The 23,136-nt window shown below is 36.1% G+C and overlaps 3 protein-coding genes across 3 annotated transcripts; 1 reads left to right on the top strand and 2 right to left on the bottom strand.

The window, feature by feature from the left end:
• Positions 1 to 119: 119 nt before the first annotated feature.
• Positions 120 to 3,054, bottom strand: LOC108723364 (valacyclovir hydrolase). The gene is made up of 5 exons (XM_018449069.1): positions 2,750 to 3,054; positions 2,536 to 2,626; positions 1,241 to 1,561; positions 337 to 592; positions 120 to 256 (listed from the first exon to the last, which is right to left on the bottom strand). Exons 1-5 carry the CDS (start codon positions 2,855 to 2,857, stop codon positions 160 to 162), a joined length of 873 nt encoding a protein of 290 aa, XP_018304571.1. The 5' UTR covers positions 2,858 to 3,054; the 3' UTR covers positions 120 to 159.
• Positions 3,055 to 3,866: 812 nt separating this feature from the next.
• Positions 3,867 to 6,338, bottom strand: vih (ubiquitin conjugating enzyme vih). The gene is made up of 4 exons (XM_018449165.1): positions 6,082 to 6,338; positions 5,629 to 5,743; positions 4,489 to 4,693; positions 3,867 to 4,413 (listed from the first exon to the last, which is right to left on the bottom strand). Exons 1-4 carry the CDS (start codon positions 6,183 to 6,185, stop codon positions 4,274 to 4,276), a joined length of 564 nt encoding a protein of 187 aa, XP_018304667.1. The 5' UTR covers positions 6,186 to 6,338; the 3' UTR covers positions 3,867 to 4,273.
• Positions 6,339 to 6,493: 155 nt separating this feature from the next.
• On the top strand, positions 6,494 to 11,016 carry LOC108723406 (kxDL motif-containing protein CG10681). The gene is made up of 4 exons (XM_018449164.1): positions 6,494 to 7,039; positions 7,637 to 7,836; positions 7,919 to 8,056; positions 10,122 to 11,016. The coding sequence occupies exons 1-4, from the start codon at positions 6,891 to 6,893 to the stop codon at positions 10,250 to 10,252; spliced, it is 618 nt and encodes a 205-aa protein (XP_018304666.1). The 5' UTR covers positions 6,494 to 6,890; the 3' UTR covers positions 10,253 to 11,016.
• Positions 11,017 to 23,136: the final 12,120 nt, after the last annotated feature.

The raw sequence follows: 23,136 nt of genomic DNA, 5'->3' as shown, positions 1-23,136 counted from the left end.
AGTATCGATCATGCTTGAGATTCCTATATAATTATTTTTATGGTCCAAGAAACAAAAATATTTTCAGATCTATCTTATAGCTAATTTCTAGATACATCCACAAAATCATTTTTTCCGTGTAACTGTAACGCTTGAGGTATATATATTATAATAATTATCTTATTTTCGATTGACAAGGAAATCCGTAACCAAATTATTAAATTCTTCGGAATACTTTAAGTGAAGATTATGTGCGCCCTTTTCGAAAATATGTACTCTGTAATATAATAAAAATTAGTAAAAAAGGATAATGTAGAGTACTTACTTTGTGCTTTTCAAATCTGTAAAGATACAAACTTCGAGTTGGCAATATTTTGTTTTAAATATGTTGGATGTTCCGGCAGAACCATCGCGTCTTTGGCTCCGTGAATGATTAAAGTCGGACATTTTATCTTCGGTAAAACCTGTTTGCACAGATTGCCGTTTTGCTTTTCGTATAACCTCAGCACAGTTTCTATCCAATCCGACCACATCTTTTGGAAATAATTCTCACCATAGATTTGTATCATAGGCGTTCTCATTTTTTCTGACCACTTGTTGATATCCCTAATGCCTAGACAGTAATATTTTATGAAGAGTTGCGCGAATGAAAGAAATGAAACATTTAATGCACTTTCAATCACGCGATAGCAAAATGTTGCGCCTGTATCTATAAAATTTAGTTGCTATACAAACTTTTATAACTTTCTACGAATTCCAACAAATTTATGGATTCTCACAATTTTCTCAACTTTCCTTGTTTTTTTTTATAAATAATAAGATTTCGACAAGTTGCATTGTTAAACGCTAGAAAAGACTCCTCTGGCTATACGGTCGATATTTATATCAGTTCTTATATTTACCGTCAGTTTTTACACTGAGAAAAAAGTTGTCAGCTTGATTAATGCGTTTAGATCGTAGTAATTACTTATAGTTTAAGTATTTATATGTTTAAGAGTTAAATATACGTGAGTCATGTCAACATATTATTTGTTTGAATATTTCTTCGAAATAGCAACTTTTTTTTAATGTATACTTAAGTGCTGTCTTGATGTCATAAGCTAATCATAGTATTCATGGTTGATTCTTATATTTGAGACCATCTTAAGTATAAACCTAAGATGTCATAAACTAATTAGAGGGCTGTATTATCAGACATTACTTAAGACATTACAGGCTATGAATATCGGTCTTCGACATCACGAGCGGAATGAAGTCATACTTTTGTATATTTTTGTCTCGTCCAGGTGTATGTATGCGTTTGTGCCAAAAACAACCATCTTGTAGACGCTGTCGGGATACGCCGAGGCAAGTAGAAGCGACGTGATGCCACCGTCGCTCCAGCCGATCAGAGAAAATTTCGAGTAGCCAAGAGTCTTCATCAAATTATAAGCCCACGTGGCGTCGCGTTGATAAAAATCGTCCGGGAACGTCCTGTCGGGTGGTCGCGATTTTCCGTAACCAGGTGGATCCCATGCCACTATGGTTAACCTGTCCACGTTCAGATTCTCCATCTGTGGCTTAAAATCGGTCCATATTGACCCTGAAACATCCCTTTTGATAGACTGCAAATTTTCGTCATCTTAATGAACACAATGTTAGTGGCGTGTTAGCAGTTGGCCAACAAGTTCGAGCAGAATATTGAAGCAGATTGGCGTCAATTGCGTCTGTATTAAGCTCGTGTTCTGTTAGCATAATGTAGCAGCAGAAACCGAGCAGAATTTTTTGTTTTATGATGCTATTTATTTAAATAGCAGATTCTATTCGGCTTCCGCAGTCAATCTATCATTATGTTCTATTAGCAAGTTCTGTTGGACATTTTATCGACAGAATTTGTTTCGACAGCAAGCGTTTTGTCAAAGTATCTGTTTTTGACATATTTGGTCATTTGAAATTTTTTCTTTAAACACAAATTAATGTCTCGGGAAAAAATGTTATATATGGACATATTTTATATAAAAAAAATTGACATACTTTATATATATATAATTATATATAAAGTATGTCAATTTTTTTATATAAGTTATATAATTTTATATAATTATATATGAAACATTTTTTCCCGGAGCATTTATTAATTTAGTACAAGGGCATTTTATTTGTATTAGATTTATTCTGGACGCCACAAACATTATTAATTTAATTTATTTTAATATGTTAATTAAGTCAACCAAAATTTTAAAAATTTAGCAAATCCTTGAACGGTCTCGTTAAATTCTAAATAATTGAAAGCAATAGCAATAAAAAAGTAGTTATAGTGCAATAAAGAAAAACCGGTAAAAATGATAATTACAATTATTTGACAGCAGAAAATTGTTCTGAAAATTTAATATCTTTTCTCTTTTAATTATCAAAATCACAATTATGAACGCAACGCTATCTTGTTTTTTAACAATCTAAATACTGTATCCAGATTTACAGCCCGGTAGATGGCAGCAATAAATGTCGATAATGTAAATATATAAAACTGTTATCTAATCAATGTATAAAAGATTATAATTGGAGAAATCGCATTACCTAAAGCTCCAGGCAATAGTAACACCGGATGGTCCCCTGTGCCGATTCTAGCATAATTAATTTCCGTGTCGTCCACTTTGATCTTTCGTTCCTGTTAACAAAAATGTATATATTCTGCTTAACGTATGATGGCCGAAAGACGGTCCATGAAGTGGCAGACGAGAAAACGGCAAGTAATGATTCTGTATTTCCTTTTTACGCTTTGTATACACACCTCCATCTCACGAGCCTTACTCGCAGTAGTTGACAATTGCCGAGTTTGCACGACTAGGCTTCCGGATTTTACTATTTTATATAATGCACTCACGAAACGAGCATACATCGTGTTGAATATACATATGTTACTTTACGACCAACTGAACAGTCTTTAAGTGGATCGTGGTGAACTGCTGACAGCGCACATCCGTACTGTTATGTAGCGTCGTTGATTAGAATTTAAAATAGTAGTAGATACTAGAATATTGCGATAACACGAAAATAATAATATAGATAACATTGTTCTTTTTAGCTTATTTATAACCGCGCGTAAAACAAAATTATTTTTAATATTTTTTTATCTCTCTATCTCGTATTTACCTATGTATTTTCAAAAATATTAATTAACTCGCTTACATTATCTTTGTTTAGTGCAATATGAAACGATTAATATTGTAATAGTGTTATTGATTAAACTAATAATTAAAATAGTTATTTTGGTTATATAGTTAATATAATTATTTCTACTATTTTAATTTAAATTATTTTATATATGCATAATGTAGACAAAATAAAGAAAAAGATAAAATATTTATATACATATATAACAAAAGTTAATTCAAGCGAGATTAATATTCTTAAAAATAGATAAATGCAAGATAAAGAAATATTGAAACTGTAACTAATATAACTGATTTCTTATGATAATATTGATAAGTTTAATATTTCCAATGGCTAAAATATATACACATACATATATACACAATGATTAATTACACTTTTAACTTGCATTTTTAACATTTTACGATCCGCATATTTATTACATTATTGCATCATCCGATTGAAATAATTAAGACTATGATACAAATTGACCGCATTTTTTTTTACCGTGAATACGTGCTGAAAGCATCTATTAGAGTTTGTCTTCTTTTTAGTTTTTATCTGTAACAACCGCATGCAATAATAGTTATATTTGTTATATTTGTTAATAAAGATGTTCTTATATAACGACTCTATGTCATCATAAGCAAAAATTTAAAGAAATAGTAAAACCTAATGTTTATTCCTATACATTACGTTTTGAGGAAGTTGCAAATTAATTCTTAATGGTTATATGATCATTAAAATATTTATTTTAGAACTATACAGTAATGGTAAAAATGGAAACAAACATCAAATGTAGATGTAATATACAGACGATGACGGTAATGATCGAAAAACCAACGCACGTGTTTCTATATGCTAAATAAATAAATGTAGTGCAATTGTCTTAATGTCGATGATTACATAAATTTATAATTGCTCTTGCAAAAGTTCCTACAAAAATCTTGCGAGATATAAGCTAAACACATATACATAATTCGTGAAGAATTTCGTCATTGTTATTCTTTTGAAAGAAAAACAATTCAATTTAAACTCGATAGTGCTTAATGAATCTCGAAAAAAGTGCAGAAAGTTCCGATTAATCGTACACTTAATTATAATCCTATCACTCGTAAGAATAATATTAAATGATTCAAAATGAATTTATGGTCATGGCTTATCATGAATCTTGTTGATTACGATTGCTCTGTGTTCGATCGAGTGCTCTGTGATATTCTTCCATTAGATACTTTTTGTATTTCGTCTGATTATTCCATAGTTCTGCTGCTTCAAGATTAAGTGGGCTTTCGTTGTTAGGTTCTATGTAACAAAGTATGAAAAAAAGTAGTATCTCACATTAATATTGACTTGTATTACATTTTATTTATTACTTACCACCAAGAAGAGATTGTATGGAGAGTAAAATGGTACGAACGTCATACAGTGCGCTCCATTTATCTTTTAATATGTCTAGACAGATATTACCACCGGTATCCACATTTGGATGAAAGCAAGGCGTAGCGAACCGTACTATGGGAGCGCTATACGGATAACTATGTGGAAACTCTAAGGTTAATTTGTAGGTGAGACCGGCGTATACCTGCAACATATAACATTCTCATTATACCTGTACTACAGATTGAGATTAAATTAAAATTTAATCAATTCGAAGAAAGAAAGTGTCAAGTTATAATGAATTTTACTTTGATTGATAAAATTCCAATCCAATCTTAGTAATCTGTTTCGTAACTCTTAATTGCAATGTAAATGTTGTTATACTGTCGTTGCGCTGCTTTTTTTACATGGAAAGAACAATTTTGCTGAAGTATCTAAAAATTTAGCCAGACACAGATCTGAAAATAATTCTGTTGGATCATCAAAATAATTATGTAGAAAGCATTGATGACAATGCTCTGTAAAATGTTTTAACATTCTAGCAACCAGCTTGAGTATCGACATAATTATTTTGACCCAAACAAAATTATTTTCTATATCTAGTTAAATTTTTAAATATTTCAATAAAACTGTTTTTCCATTGTACCATATATAATATCTGCTCAACGATAATGTAATGACATAAATGCTGTTAATACTCTCTAAAACTTTTACAGTGAATCTCATTCTGGATTGAAATTTCACAAGATTTTTATTCTTTTTCAAAACATCTCAATTTTTCACTCTTTATATAGAGTGGGATTTCACTCCAAAGAATTTAGAGAGTATCAATGCTTTTAAGAGTCAGAAAGTAAGGATCTTAAAGTCTTTTTTAGCTGAGCGATTTATCTTTTCTCTTCTTTACTCCAACATGGAAAGAATTCTACTGGGCTTTCTATAATAAGCCATTATCTAAGCTTTTAAGTCTTAAGCCATAAGAAATTGATCATCACAGTTGAATGTGAGAAGAATAATCACTTATAATTGGTCAAAGACTTAAAGCTTCAGTAATGACTTGTTGTAGAAAGTCATACCTTTACTGTAGACTTTTTTGTTATGTTAGAGGCAATAATGTTATTCAAAGTAGAGAGGTTTTCCTACCGTATCTCTTGGTCCTGTGATAGTCCCGATCCACTTAAACAAATTTTCTCCCTCTGGGAAGGCAGATACCCCTTGTTCGGTGCTCATCATCAGCACCATGAGCTCCTTCTGCAATCTGGACAATCGATAAGTAAATTCAAGTGTTTCCACGCAAGTAAACATCTCTATGAGACAAAGTTATAGCTGATTACAACGAAGGAGAAAGATAGATTATTACAAAATTAAATATTATAAAATATTCCGGACGAATCGCGCTTAATCAACATTAAAGTTCAGAATCCACTAGGTTATGTGACTACAGTGAACAAAGCGATATCGATTATGCTGCTTGAATTCCTGAAGTATCCGAAAAATTTTTTCGATGGTCGCGAAAGGGACGATTTGAACGGTCGACTCGAAAGAAAACTCGCCAGTCAGCTCGCAATTCATATTAATGGATTCGATTCCGCGTACCGTTTACTGACTGCATGATTGTCCTTCGGCAAGCTCTGCTTCTCTTCGGTCGCCTTGGTCGGCGTGTTTTGCATCGAGCTGAACGGATTCACGTTCTGTGCCATCCTGAGGCGTCTTCGCGTTCCTGGGCGACGAATCGACGAGAAGTATCGTCTTCACGGAGCGAGGGTCGTAATCTCTCCGTCTCTCTCTATCTCTACGACTCCGACTCGCTCCGACTAGATTGACCGTCACAACAGTACGATGGAAATTTGAATGCTGCACGGCGCTCTATTGACCGGCTCGAAAACATCGGGTCGCAAAACAGCTGTTGCCGTCGGGCGGCGACGCGTCGCGCGGATTTTCCGATTCCACCTCGTCTCGCGTCTCCCGTCGCTCGCCGTTTCCCCGTCGCGTGTCGTCTCCAGACGAATTTTTAAATCGCACAGGATTCGGACTCGGGATACCGCGTGATTGTTGGTATCCGAGCATCCTCTCGGTTGATCGATAACTCCGCCGGTGTCGCCTAGCATTTGTTCTGGGAACGCGAGGAGATGGACTTCGAGGTTTCGGCGAGACGGACAGGCTCGGCATAGCGCGATCGCTATATATTGATCGACGTCTTTTCGTTCTCGTCCTGACGTGATGATCAACGTGAAACACCAAGGGAGATAACGTGGACGATCGCGATCCGGATTTTCGCGACATGTAGTGCTCGCGAGACTCGTCGGTCACCAGTGTAGGAATTCGAGCGACATTCTGCCCCAGCGATGGGATTGCTTGATGATGAGAGTAGATTCGTGGCCTGGTGATCCTGAGGTGGCGAAAGTATGGCAACGGCGCAGGGCACACCGGAGTCGGACACTGGGAGCTTCGAGTGTTTCAGAAACTACACGGCACCGGAGGTGTTTGTGCAGGGCCTGGCCGGCATCGTCGATCAGCAGGACGTGGAGTCTATGATACGTGCACAGAAACAGATGTAAGTGTCATCCATGACGCTCCGATTTTCTAGACATGTTCTCTCTCGTTCTAACTGAACTTCTTGACCTTCTTGGTTTATCTTTCCTTCTTTTCTTTTCACGTCGATGAGGAAAAGAGAACTGTGGACATATACATACATCCAAAGAAACTCGCTAAAAGAATAGACCTTAGGTTTGTTTTTTGTGACTATGCTATTATAGTGTAGACTTTTGGAATTTAAAGTGAGATAGGTATATGTTTGATATTTAGCAAAAGCGAGAGAGAGAGAGAGTGCAGTCTAATACAGATATAAAAAACAGATCTCTTTTATCTTACATGGTGAACTCATTCAAATGGTACAAAGTCCAAAACAATGGAACAAACTTTGCTAATTTTATATATATACATATACACGTAGCAGCTTTTAGTTACCTGGTGAAAATTTCGTTTAAATTCCAATTCGTTTAAAAATTATGAGAAAAATTTTCACCAGGGTTTGCATTCATTTAGTATAACGCAAGTGAACAAATTTTCTATTTGTCTTTCTCGAGATGTATTTACACACCTATAATTCTCTCATAATATAATATTTAACTCTCACTTTGTACGCTTCCAGGTTACAAAGGTTTGAAAAGACCAACGAGATGCTGACAAACTGCAATCAGTTGTCGGTGAACAGACTCAAGACTGCCGGCACAGAATTCAAGAAGCACACTGCTCTTCTAGTCGAGATGAAGAGGGACCTGGATTATATTTTTAAGAGGATTCGCTTGATAAAGAATAAATTGAGCCAGCAGTATCCACAGGCGTTTAACGGTAATTAATTATATGAACGAATCAACGAGGAAAGTAGATATATGATCCATTCGTTATATTTTTTTCTATCCTAAATGCGCAGAGGCGGTAAGAAGCAGCTTGGCGGAGGAAGTTATCGTGGAGGATGTCGATTGCCCGGTGAAACCCCTCGAACCAGAGGTCGTGCCATTGCCATCCGCCCCAGCTCACGGCGCTGCCGATCAAGATCCCGATTCAGATGGTAATGAAACCTCCACTAAAAATAGTCATATCGCTAAGGAATAAATTGGATCTTCGACGAACGTTCAAATGTAAAACACTTAAAATTTACCTTCGGAACGAACGGCCGGTTAATTCAGGTAACACACATCATGTTTCTAATATGTATATTAATGGAGGTAGATCACGGAAGGAGTATGTTCTATGCTTTGTTGTAAGAGAGCAAAGAGACCTGTTTTTACATACTCAAATGATTTTATTGTTGTAAGATGTATATGTAATTACATTAACTATACGTGAATGCATAAGAGACTATTTTAAAGAGAGTATTTCTATTAGAAATTGATGTTAACGAGAAGCGTTGTCTTGCTTCTTAAAATTTTGCGCTTTACCTGACATCCCGTGCACTTTCTCCCCGTGAGGAGATACTAGTACAAAACCGCTGTAAGGAGTATCAGTCGCAAACGGCGAATCGACACTTTCCGATTATTTACGCATATTTTTTTGCGTTATTATTCGCATGTGTGTAAAACTAAATCGTCACATTACTGAGTATATTTGCAATACAGAGATGGTACAAAGTAAATTTCCTTACTAGTCAGTTTGTGCAAGGGTAGTTAATCAAGAAATTGTCTATAAATGATTTTGTGCAAATAATTTTTCTATTGCGAACGAATGAGATATACGTGCCATGTGTTGAATCTCCGACACGTTGCGTAGATATCAGAGATGAGGATGTTGAGTACGGAAGTTTACTATTTCGAATGTTCTCTCTTCATTACATAATTTTCATCGACTTGCCGTGTAAGTATGTACATACCGCATAACAACATGCTTTTGATGTACGAGCCGATTTATTGCTTCTCCCAGCGCATAGCAAGGAAGCTTGTTCATGTGTTACACAGTGCATTATTTGTAAATAAAGATCGTTCGTCTACCTCGTCGCACACAGAGTCGTCTATTTCACGCTAGGTACGTCTGTAACGATTTACAGTTTTTGTCAAAACACTCGAGAGCTGGTCTCATCTCTTGACACTAACATTTAGTACATGCCTATGGAGTTTAGGGACGTGGCTGATGTACGTTTTTGCTAGGATGTAGATTAACTTTAATCTTAGTTTAACTTACCTTCTCTAGTTTTAAGAATTAGAAAAAGAGGAAGAGTAAATTAAATCAGGCCGCAAAACTGAAATTAGGGAAATCAAGGAAATTGAAAACAATCAGGAAAATCAGGAAAAAATCAGGGAAATTTTGCAAAATTTTCTGTTTCACACAAAATTAAAATTCTTGAGTTTAAAGAAGTTTAATGTGCATACGTCACACCTATGCAATCTTGGAATATTACCAACTTAATAGTTAAATGCAAGTAGTGTCAGCAGCATTAATAATAATTTACATTGCTATGAATTGCTCTCTCTCAACAAAATATTTAACGGTTTTCAAATGAGGACGACACTACAAAAAATTTTTAAATATTATTGAAGCATCAGGAAAAATCACGAAATTTTGTCTGGAAATTTTGTCAAAGAAAAGTTATGGAACCTCAGGATAAGGAATTTGTGGCAACCCTATAAACCGAGATTAAAGTTTAAAATCTTAAAAGATGAGCTTGAAAGAAATGAGCTTGAAAGAGATTAAATTAAGTTTCGCGCGGATGTGAAGATTTGTGCAATGGAGGGATATATGTTACGTATCAATTAATAGTTCAACATTTTTAATATTAATGCCTTAGAACGAATTAATGCCAGAGTCAATCTCAAGGTACTCAAGTAAATCCGTTGTATGCGCACTCTCCACTGTAAGATAATGCGATTCACAATGTAAAATGTTCCGGTCGAGAGAGAGAGAGGGAGAGAGAGAGAGAGAGAGAGAGAGAGAAAGAAAGAAAGAAAGAAATATATAAGCGTTCTTCGTTCGTTCTCGTTTTCCTGCGGTTTGACTCATCCCGATCAAGTTATCCTATCCTTTCTGCGAAATGGAATGAAAAATATACGTAAAGCAAAAAGAAAAAAAAGAACGAAATTGCGAACGGCGATAATTAGCCAGAGGATGCCATTAATGACATGACTTCTATTGTTGGTGTACAGTGCCGGTCGAGGAGTTTCAGTTCGCGAAGCTGCGCAAACGGCGAATAAAGAGTAACGACAGCTCGTCGACGGAGAGCAACAACGATCAGAGTAACGCCGATACATCGTCCTGCACATCCGATACCGGTTGAAAGCCGGGCAGTAATGAGAGAAAGAGGGGGATGAGAGAAACGCTTGTCATAATAATTGTTCCAAAGTCGGGCTCACGCACTGGCCACTTTGTATGTTGCTCGGGAGCGGATACGGGCTAATCAATCGGGCCAATCGATCGATCGATCAGTAAGGCAATAAGAGAGTCGGGAGGCGCGGAGTCTCGAGGTGGCGTCGACGCCACGCACAGCCATATCTCGATGTTATTGTGCGAGCTGCGAGTTTGTGAGTACTGTCAATGTTGAGAAAAATAAATTCTTTGTACATGGTAGAGCGGTGTTGATCAATTCCACACGACTGTTCCGGGAAGTGCGTGCAACGACGAGCGAAAGAAAAGAAAAAAAAAGAGGAGGGAAGGGTGTCCTCACGGACACCCGGGAGTTTTAATTCGCGAGTCGCGTCGGGCCGAGACGGCCGGAATCATCAGCACCTGGGGCGTTTCATTAGCGAGGACGCAGCCGTCGTCGTCGTGAAATATTTCGCTCGTCCGGCCGGCAAAGGTGGCGCCGAGATTAATGCGAATGCTTTTCACGGCTGCATCCGCGCCCACGTCGCGCTGGCTCCGCTATACTTAGCCAGCGCGACGCGCGCGTCTGAGAAAGATTCACGTGAATTCTTTCGGCGTGTTAATTCAGGAGGAAGACGTTCGAGGTGTCCACTGTACGTGTTCAGCGGAACGAGGGCACGACAGTGAACGATGTCGACGTCGACGTCGTTGTGACACGTCACTTCGGCGAAATGTGGGATACGAGGTCGTCGAATGCTACCAGAAGTCGCACCCTTCAGCACAAACTGCAATATCGCTGCAAAATCTCTGCAATATTGCTGCAACATGCAATGTTGCTGCAACTTTTGTGCAACTTTGTGCTGTAGGAGTTTATTTCGATCATTGGTTGTGCTCAGCGGAAAAAGCAACTTTACAACTCTTGAAAAATTCAAGTACAAGTGTGAAGACACAACAAGTAAAGTGTAATGCCTATTACGGTTGAAGCTAGATCTTAAGTGCTCAATAATTTATGTGAATTTATTCGACTTTGAACTCGAGTTCTTCTCGGTGCAGAAGTCAAGTATGTACTCTATAAATTCTTTGAAGTGAGATTCACTCCAAAGAATTTAGCTGCTTTTTCTGTTGAATGCAGCCATTAATAATAAATGAATAAAAGGAAAATATAACGAAACTATAAGGATGATATCGGATTTTATCGTTAGTATTTTTTGGGAAAGAGAACAACACGTTACATCGTTCGAGGATCAATAGACGCAACAGCGTTTCGTGTAAAGTATATTCTTCCGTAAATTTTTTCGTACATCTTTACACGATTATTTTTATGTTGAAATTACATCAGAATTCTAAAATATTTTTCTTTTTTCGAAGTAGTTTTTACAAGAAGTTTTTTAAAAAAAATAACTTTACAAAAATTTGATCTCCGTCTCTGTCGTCTCTCTCTTTCTTTTTATCCAAGGTTCATTTGCAAGTCTTCTCATGGATTTCAGATATTTGCTCCACCTTCGCTTTTCCCAGATTCTCCAGCGGAGCGGCGTAATCGCGTTGTAACCGGCGGTTGTAATTATTTACGGATTAACGGGATCCGCGCAAGCTGTTGCCGCGGAATCACCGCCGTTCGCCGGTCGCGAATGTTAATTTTTCTTCTGCGGTTTGTTATCGCCCGGCGTAAAATATTGTTAGCAATCGATTTCTAGCTCTGCTTTCTACCATCGATGGTTTGTGCTATACACAGACGTCACGCGGGTGCATACACACACGCACACGCACACGTGCGCGCGAAGTGCGACGCTCCTTGCGCGCGCGGAGAAGACGCCAGTCGTCGCGATGCCAGAAACCAGCTGCGCCTCAGCTGTTTTCTATCCATTCCGCCTTGCTTCCTTTCTCCCGACGACGATTGGATATTTCGAAATAAAATCTTAGATAGACGTGACACGTGGAGCGCGTATTCGCGCTACATAGAATTCTTCTTGACGATTCGTATAATTAAACTCGATGTCCCTTTACATTGTTCAATTTATAGTGTCAAATTTAACCCAATTTAACAATGTATAAATTTGACTATATATATATATAGTGTCAATTAATTTATTTATTGTTTTAATATAAAATATAACGATATGTTAAGAGTATATACTGAAACAAAAAATTTTCTATTATAAATCCAAGTAATTTTTTTCTCGAATAGTTCCAAGTAAACATTTCTTTATTGCAAGCAAATATTTATTAAATTTTTTTCAGTGGTGGTAGGTGCAGTAGCGATTTAAATTAGGTTAAATTTGACGCCATGGATTTAACAGTGTAATGCACGTGAAAATTTGCTTTGTATAAGTTCTCATCTTGCGGCTCCTGTTCACTATATCTCAGATTATGACGTCAGAAGCGAGAGAACATACTTAAAATAAAAATTCTTGCAAATTATATTTAAGTAGAAATATTTTTCAATGAAACAACATTTGCAATCGATAGAATGTAAAATTCAAATATAAGTAAAATGAATATAAAAATAAAGATAGTTTCGTAGCTCCAAGAATAAATCAAATTAAAAATAGAATAGACTTATAAAATATATAAAAAAAAAACTATCTTCTTGCTTCGGGGAGAGATTAAATCATTTATTTCTATATATTATTAATTTGAATTTGTCACAGCTGTGAACAGATTATTTCGTTTTTGGTTATGCATAATTCATTTCCAGATATATAGTTATTAATTAATTAACAATAGAATAAAAGCAGAATTTCCATTATATTTTATAAGTCGGTTCTATTTGATTGTATATTATTTTATTGAAACATTTCCATATTTATATATTTTAATAAAAATTTTTATTGTATATTTTTCTCTTCTGACGTCATAATCTAAAATGATAATGATGAGTGAATAGGAGCCTTAAATTACATAAAAACACACAGAGTAGATCTTATTTATTTAAATTATATATATATTAATTTTTGCCTTTTTATATTATTTGTTCAATTGAAAGGCGAAAATATCTCAAAAAGATATTTGTTGTGAAAGATATATCTTTAGATGATTATTTATCCAATGAATATTATCATTTGAAATTTTAATAAATATTTTTTTTAATAATATAATACTAACTAAATATTTACTAAATGTAAACCTACACTTTTTGATACAAGAATCATTGATTTGATTTAACTATCATTTTTTTATTGAGTAAATATTTATTTATTGCAAGTAAATGTTTAATTAGTACTGTTTAAACAAATATTTATTAAAATTTATTTTCTTTCAATATGTATATAAATAAAATAAGATGTGCGAACGCAGATGAAACGAGGTGCGAGATATCCGAGCTATTTCGCGTAAAGTTTATTCGCACGCATTATTGGGCTATCTCCTCTCTTAAAGTTCCGTCTCAACTGCTTGCGCAAAGCGCAATTCATTTGCGCGGGCCGCTATTGCGGATATTGCACGCGCGTGCTAACGCACCCGAGAAGAATGCATTTCGGGAGAGGGGAGACTCGTGGGGGAGGGGGGGGGCGGCCGCAGTGGTTAACTGCACTCCCGATAAAACGCGGAAACAGCTGTTTAATCTTATCCGGTCCACCTGCGCCACGCGCTCGATATTTACTTTCATTCTTCCAGCGCGTTGCATGCAGCACGCGCCTCTGGAACACGCGCCTTTTGTTGACACAAGCATAACAAAGCTTGTTTCCACTCGTCTTAGCACATGTGCCGCATAGATAACTTCGGGCTGGGTGCAAATTTGACAATGATGCAACATAATTATTATTTTTCCGACGACTTGCAGAAGGAAATTTTTAAGATTTTCGCCAAAGATGAGATACTTATGCAGATATTTATAGCAGATCGTTTCGAATTTTTTAAATACATTGTATTTCTTTTATTATCGATTTATACTTTTTAAAATTCAAATTGATGTGCAAAGATGTATCTTGCACGATCTTTAAATTTATTAATATAAATCCAAATATAAATGCAAATTTCTCAGATTTAATTATAATGATTTTATTTTATGGTTCTATTATACAATTCGCAATGCGGAAGAAAGCGTGTCGCGTGTAGGATTACCATTTCTGAATCATAAAAAACGAGTACATATGTGTGCACTTTTTAAAAAAAATTGGTAATCCGAGAGCGAAAGAAAGCAATGTAATTTTTATGCATTAAATGTAGATATTTAATGAAATAAAATTTTTATAATATATAATTTCTTTTTACTCTTTATTCTTGCAAACATAATTTTAAAAAATATATAAAATTTTAATTAATAACTAGTAGTTTAACAATCTTGAAAAGAGTGCATGTATTCTTAAAAGAGGGTACAGCTGGTAATACCTCGCATGAAACGCTGTGGATTACGCCTCAGTAGGAAAGACGCGGCAGAACTACGAGCGCGTAAAGTCTTTGGAGAGCCGATGGTGTTTTTGAAAGCCAACGATGTTCTTCGTTCCCTTTTACTTGCATATTGCCCGGGGTACGTCTAGTTGACGCGGGTACAACGGCGACCGATGCAAAGTAATACAAAAGCGCGCTCGCTAACTCGTCGGAGAGTGTCACCGGCAGCACTTCGGATTGAACTTTTCCAAGAACCTCGGATGGGCTAAAGAAAATACGCGGGAAGAGAAGACGGCAACCCGGAAGATGCGGCTTATTCGGGAGAGCAGAACTCCCGAGAACGATTAAAATCCCGCCGTTTCTCCCTCCTTCCCAACCACCCTCTCGCAGAGATTCCTATACAATAAGAGACATTAATGGCTTGCCTTTTTACTCTTTTAATAAACACTACTGTGATATAATTTCGATAAAAGCTTTCGATCCGCACTTATATCATATATGTATACTATTAAATATATATTATCTGAATTTCGATTGTATTATATATATATATATATATATATATAATTTAAAATCTGCTACGATGCTAGAAAATTTTATTTCTCTTATATACGCGGAAAGAGGATTTTGCTGAAGTATCTAAGATTTTAGCTATAAACACAAATCTGAAAATAATTTTATTAGGCCACTAAAATAATTATGTATAGAACGCTCAAATTGGTTACTGAAATGTCAAAACTTTTTGTAACATTGCTCATCATGCTTGAGATTGCTACACATAATTGTTTAGATGTTCTCTCTCTCTCTCTCTCTCCAACAAAATTATTTTCAGATCTGTTTTCAGCTAAATTTTTAGATACTTCAACATTAAATTTATATTTGTCTTTCTAAATGAATTGAAGGGCTCTAATGTAACACTCCTGTTTTTTTTACATCTTGAAATCTTTATTTATTACTCATTACTTTATTTATTACTCTATTTATTTTATATTTACTCTCTATCATTCACCACTTTTTTTATCCTATCCTTAGTAAAGACTTAGGTACATTGTCATGAGCTTTCAGCCTCTGAAAAGGACATAGCTTAAATCTGGATCTGCAGTCCAGGTGTGTCAGTTCTGGCATCCAGATGTTGAAATAACTGTGCTTAATCCTAATTCTGATGTTAACATGAGAAGCGTCTCGTTTTTCTAACTATCATCCAGATGTCAAATAACCACATTTTTGAACAAATTATTTTAGCGCAACAAAATAAAATTCAAAACGATGAAATTTTAAAAGCAAATTGTGGTGCTAAATAAAAAAACCTTCGAGAGAGTTTCACAATATTTTGCAAGCATATCAATATTCTAGATATTGATTTGCGCGTATGATTTGCAACGTTTGTTACTTAATATCGTATCTGTATGCTTGGGGACATCTTTCTATGCAATAAAACCTACTCGCACATTCAATTTATCTTTTATCTCTTCAAAGGGCTCCTTTGTCGCTCTCGCTTCCTCGACTAACGCGATTTTTCTCCAGCGCGTACGGGCGACAGAGCGGCGAGAGCTTTGTAAAATCGACGGATGCGGCGGCCTCTCCCTCGCCGGAGGAGTGACTTCGTGCTATTGACATCCGCTTCTCGTGGTATCGACATCCCGGTACATGCCCGCCCGTGCTGGGAGCACGATCTCGCGTCACTTCCAGAGAGCGAGAACGCGAGAGAGAGCTGGAGAGCGGCGGAGAGAAATAGGGGGTGAGAAAGAGAGGGGGAGAGAGAGAGAGAGGAGAGGAGCACGGGGTGCGTTCGCTGGTTCTGCGTCGGTGTAATTTTGCACGAGTGCGAAAATTACACCGTGCCGCGGTACCGATAAGTCGTAAATTATGGGCACGTAGGTGAATCGTGTAAAACGCGACCGCGGTCGGACCTGCGATTGACGCCATCACCGCGCTTAAACTTACGGCCGTACGTCGAATAAATCGGAATTAGCGTTTAATCACATACGTTCATTCGATAGTGCCGCCGGAGTTGGTAATTGGGTCTCGAAATTCCCGAAAGGCTCGTCCTCGATGATGCTCTTAATTGTTTTATAGCAATTTCTCGCTCCTTTTTCTTTTCCTTTCCGTTCAACCGTATATTTTTTATATATAGAATATACAAATTCTCTCGCTTTCTGTATTTCCTTTTAACGTCTATAATTCTTGGCTCTTTTGTTCCACATCTATTATAATAGATTTCTCTAAATAATTATTCAGAGAATTACAGCTTACGGAACAATTTGAATTATTTCACATATGATGAATATTGAGTCGCGCTTAACGCATCTTTCGTATGCACCGCATATGGCTGTTTATAATAATATGTCAAAATTAATTGACGTCGTAATTTATAGGCAGTACGTATCTATTTACATTGTTGTGTCGTTTATGTCCCATATTCGCATTCAGATCTGAATATGGAGATTAAACAATAGAATATTTTTGTCACGATATATTTCCGAAAATTCGACATATAAATGTAAGGTAAAAATTGGTTCTTTAGAATTCAAGAAAAATTATTATATATTTATAATTGTATAAGATTGCAATTAAATTATTTAATATATATACACTAATATACATAAACCATTGAAATATAATTACGAATTTTCATATTAAAAAATCATGAAACTCTATGTATTTAATAGCTTTTCATTATTCGTTAACTTTTAATAACAATTGTATAAATCATTTCCGTCACAGACTTGCCTCGCCAATACGTTACGCCAAGTATAATTTATTCGGCAGAATTTTAATATCGGTTCCTGCTTAACGCACGTTCACTACTTCATTATTCTACTAGAAAATATTAGTTATAATTAAACGATTTTCGGGAATTTCACGGAAAAAGCATCGATTCTCGTCAACGCCACTTACAATGAGAATCCTATTTGGTTGAATTAATTAATCTCTTGCTTGGTTATGGGCAAACAAATTCTTAATTAATGCAATAAAATAATTTAGTTGAGGCAAAAAGTTTGATTAATAACATTTTACTTGTTTCTGATAACACAAATATTAACAATAATCAAATTTTTTATAATTGCGTTCTCTTCATTCAGTCTACAGACAGACTACGTATTTAAATGCACGATTTTCGATCATAATATAAATGTGCGAACAATAAAGGAAGTATTTATTGTCTTTGAAAGTTTTGTGTAGGATTTCTGAATGCTCACGTCGACATGACTCGAGCTAAACGCTTTAGTCTGCCGAGGCTGTACAATCGGCGTAAATTCGCTGATCGCGCGTGGAGAATTTACTCAGCAAAGACACGCAGGCGAAGACTTCGTATGTAACGTCTGCGTCAGGTCGAATGATTTGCTATTCACGCAGTTCGGGCCGCCGGCCGTCGAGGGAAACTTAGATTGCTTCGCCGACTAATTCCTATCCGAGCGCTCGCGCTAATTCGACGTCGAAACTCGTGGCGCGTCATACCTGAAGCGGCTCGATAAATTACTCACCGTCCGTCCAATTACCGGCGACGTGTCTGCAGCCCCGCTTCGTCATTCACGGTGACTACGACGCGAGCGAGCTCGATTCTTGTTATCCGTTTTGCCGCTTCCTTCTTCGTAATCGTAGTGAACGAAAGGGTCGTGGCACACAAAAAAAAACCGTAAGCAGTAAGCGAATTGGCCAATTATAGTAAAGCCATAACGTAACCAGTAGCAAATCCAACATGTTGATTTCCTTACGTCTAAAGATCTATCCAAACAGACTTGCATAGCCGCATAAACGAATGCATAAAGAAAAATATCCAATCGCATTTCTAATTACAAAGACGTATGTAACATTCGATTGGATAAGGACTGTCGCACACACTTTCCATAATCGTAAGGCGTCGTCTACAATATGCGAAGTAAGCTTGGTTTAAGAAGTAAGAGTAAGAAATTGATCAATCACAGTCGATTGTGAAAAGAATAAGCGACTGTGATTGGTCAATTTCTTGGACCCAGTTCCACAACTCACGGTTAACTTTTATTAACCGAGGTTCAACTTGTTTCTCATCTCTTTCCAATTCTAGAATTAGAAAGAGACAATGAATAAGTTGAACCTCGGTTAAGAGTTAATCGTGAGTTGTGGAACTGGGCCTTACTCTTACTTCTTAAACCAAGCTTACTACGTGTATTGTAGACGGGCCATAAGGCCCAATTCCACAACTCACGGTTAATTCTTAACCGAGGTTCAACTTGTTTCTCATCTCTTTCCAATTCTAGAATTGGAAAGAGACAATGAATAAGTTGAACCTCGGTTAAGAGTTAACTGTGAGTTGTGGAACTGGGCTTAAGGCCCGTTTCTACCAACGTAGATTAACTTTAATCTTGGTTCAACTAACTCTTCATCTCTTTCTACTTCTAGAAATTAGAAAAAGATGAAGAGTAAGTTGAACTAAGATTAAAGTTAATCTATATTGGTAGAAACGGGCCTAAGACGTATTGGGATGCGTATTGGAATGTTCAACATTCGGTGAAGAACAAGGGTGAAGAAAAGATACTTGGAGTTGATGGAATCGAGTTTTGGAACGCACCCCTGTAATGCGTCGTCTATAATACATGGAGTAAAAAGTAAGAGTAAGAAATTGACCGATCACAATCGAATGTGAGAAGAATAGTCGACTGTGATTGGTCAATTTCTTACTCTTACTTTTTACTGACGACGCATGAGAATTAGCTAATAACATAGTCAAGAATTGTAAAAAATGTTTTGCTCTGATTGGCTAATTCTTACGATACATCTTACACACATTCTACAATAAGCCATTAATAATAAATCAGAAGTCAAAAGCTAGAAATTGACCAATCATAGTCAATTATTCTTCTTACATTTCACTGTGATTGGTCAATTTTTAGCTTCTGATTTCCGATTTATTATTAATGGCTTATTGTAGAATGGCCATTATTTACGAAAAGTACAAGTATGTGTGATGGGCAACCCGTATAGGTGCTCGTAGATTTCGACCTACGAGGGACACGACTGAGACGGACCACTTGACTTGCGAGTATCTCAAACATCATCTGGAATACTTCAATATTTTTCCTTTTCAATTAGACGGGCGTACTTCGTCACGAATCGACTTTTGACGAAGACAACGCTCGAGGAAAGCCTTTCGACGTCCTGGCATCCGATCGCGTGCAAACGGAATCCTGGGATCTCGCGTCAGAGCGCGTATGCACGAGTGTGTACGTGGCGATGACAGGGTGGCGTGACGGAGTGCTAATAATACGTATAATGGGTCGGCGACGTGGTGTGTGCGCGCGAATTCGTGCCGATAAACGCGCGCGTCCACACCGGCTGCAATCTCAGCATGTACACACGTGTCATCCTGAGCAACGAGGCACGAGTGCACGCACGTGTCCACGCATTCGGAGACGTTAAATCTGCGAGCGTCGCGCGACAGGTTCTAATTGGAAACAAATTGGGTATCCAGAATATCCTAAAACTGGGTCTTAAATTAATGCTTTCGGTAATGAAAATTGCAGCTCCAAAATGAACTTCTGGAAAATGACATTATTAAATTCTCAAGTAAAGTTGCATTTGAAATTAAATGCAAGACAAATATATTCCTTATACGTTTCTATAAATAGAATCTAATTTGGAGAAAAGAACGCTCTAAAAAAATATTGGTGTGGATTTAAAACCCATGGTGTTAAATTCAGATCATTTTGGTGTTAATATTAACATCAACATAGTGAGAATTATTGTATAAACATTACAGGATATTAAATACTGATATTTTTTTAGAGTAAAGGTTTGTTACACTTTTTTGTAATTTGAGAAGGAACACATTAATTTTGAATGCACACAGTCCTTATATTTTTAACCCTTCGATGCCACTTTGACATATACCTAGTTTTCCTTTTTCAATGTTTTTCCAATGCTTTTTACTTATAAATTTTTTATTAATTAAGATACATTTATTTGTATGTAGGTATCTTATATTCCTTAATATTTAACGTTTCGGTTGAAAAAAAATTCTTTGCAATAAGTATGTACATTTTTATGAGTTATAAGCAATCGAATTAGGTTGGGTTTGCCATACCCAAGTATGTCGTACTACGTGGTACCGAAAGATTAATATAAATAAATATTCCTTTCATTACGCGTTGTATTTTCCTATAATTATTATTTGCAATATTGAAACATTAAAATTCTTTATGTCTCATAAATCGCGAATTAACTTCAAACGACGCGATGCGACGAATGGATGATAAGTTTCGAGAATTCCGCGATCGATCGATCAATGCCGAACATCGGATGGCATCGTCTTCTGCGTCCTCCACGAAGACAGCTGGCGCGATTGTGGGTCGATGAGCATTCCCCGTCAGCGCTCGAGTTTGGAAATCGGTCATGGGTTAGTACTCTCACGTACACGATGATCCGCTCGAAATCGAGATGGACGGTCCTGCTTGAAGAGGTGAGAACGACGAGAAATGTCGCTCGTCAAAGCTTTCGCAACTTAAATTTTTCTTGTCATGTTTTCACACATCATATAATATACGTAAAATATATAATTATATATATAGAGAAATATCACACACAAATCTAAACAGTCTCCCCAATGTGAAGATCTCAAGTTCATTAATATAATAGATATTTCTATTAATTAATATATTATAATAAATATTTTTACGTGGAATTTAGGAAAATGTATTTTCACTTTGAATCCCTTATAACTTAAGAAGAATTACGTTACAGATACATTATCTTTGAGTGCGCAATACACAATCTTTATGTTTCTAACATGAACCCTGCGTTGCCTTACAGAGATCCTTCAAAATCGTGCGTTGATTTGTACACGATATGCAGTCATATATGTTTCCTGTATGCTATTTCTGCATATAAATTACATCCGTATTGTTTAACGCGACTATGTCGATTTGTCCGTGTAGTTTTTCGAACTTTTATGATCGTGCAGAGATTTCGTGAGCACAACGGTGATCGATGTCGCGCTGAAAGCGGAGCGGCAAAGGAACGGCGCAGGATTCAAAGTGCTCCGAGGTGAGGTGAGGCTGCACACTCCTCGGTGTCGGGGAGCGGTGCGAGGTACGGGAGGCCAAGCTATTTCTCAGCTTCAGCGGCAGAGCCTTTCTTCGCGGGAATATATCGACACGTCAGGAGCACACTGGCCCGTTTACAATATCGCGTATAGGAACGTGCGCGCGCCTACATTTCGGCCGTCTCGCACCTCATCGCGCGAGAAACATGATTTCGCATCGATCGCGACTCTGGATCATCTTAAAAAATGAAATTATCAAAAAACTCTTGGTTCTTCGGTTTCCTTTGGCATTTTTATATAATAAAACAAATAATATATCATCACAATATGTAATTTTGAATAATATTATTAATAATCAGAAAAAGCAAAATTACAAAGCAATTCTCTAAAGTCTTTGAAGTGAAATCTCACTCCAAAGAGTGAAAAATTGAGTCAGTCTTGAAAAAGAGTGGTTCAATTGTCAATTTCTAAGAGTGAGATTTCACTCTTCGGAGTGAGATTCACTTTAAGTTATAGAAACCAGAAATACATGCAATATACCATTAGTATATTTTGGGATAAATAAGTAAGGAAACTGCTAATATAATGAAATAAGCTAAAGAAAAAATTAAATAAAGTTGATGATTATTTATCAATTACAGAAATTTTTATTTAAAAGATACTCCGGTTATTTGGCTTAAACAACAATAATTAACATTCATATATTAAACTATAATAATTTTAAACAAAAAATAAAACCCTTACCATTCGGAATTATAATAATTCCACGCGTGGTAATGCTGAAACGAGTTTTGTTTTATTTAAAATTATAGTTTATATTAACAATATATACGTGTTAATTGATGTAGTTTAAAGTCAATATCCTTTAAATAAAAATTTTATGATTTATAAATAATCGTCGGCTTTATTTGACTTCTCTAAGATATTCGCGCGATTCCCCAACTTTTCCATACATCAAAAACATCGAAAACATGTAATGGTATTTATCTTAAACGGTGTGTGCGTTTTATAGTTATGTATTATAGTGCAATATTAATTATAAACGTATATCCGCGCGGCATATCGAACCATCACTAGATGTGAAAAATAAGTGGTTATCACTACTTCAATATATTGCAAATATCGTTCACGTTTATCTCATGTTCGCAATTTCTCCACTCTCTCCTTTAATACATTATATTATATTGTTTATTATTATTTCTTAAAAGTATTAAATGAATATTAATATTCATTATCAAAAGAGACAAAAATATACGTCTGAAATTATTTATAGGATTGTAAAGATAAGCACAGTGCTTAAAAAACAAAATATTTTATTTTACCATAAGTAAAGATTTTGAGGATAAACTGAGAACACAGAGAAAACCTTTGCAAATACGCCTGCTTTATGAAATCGTTTTTTAAAATATAAATTTCCACACGGAGAAAAATGAAGTAATTTTTACCTTACAAGATTAGTAAAAATATTCTAGCTATTTTTGCCAAACTTATAACTTTACTCGCCTGAAAATAAA

Source organism: Mycetomoellerius zeteki, unplaced genomic scaffold (assembly GCF_001594055.1).
Source record: "Mycetomoellerius zeteki isolate Tzet28-1 unplaced genomic scaffold, Tzet1.0 scaffold232, whole genome shotgun sequence".
Taxonomy (NCBI): domain Eukaryota; kingdom Metazoa; phylum Arthropoda; class Insecta; order Hymenoptera; family Formicidae; genus Mycetomoellerius; species Mycetomoellerius zeteki.
Note: the sequence above shows the minus strand (reverse complement) of the source record. Positions and strands in the feature narration are given on the sequence as shown.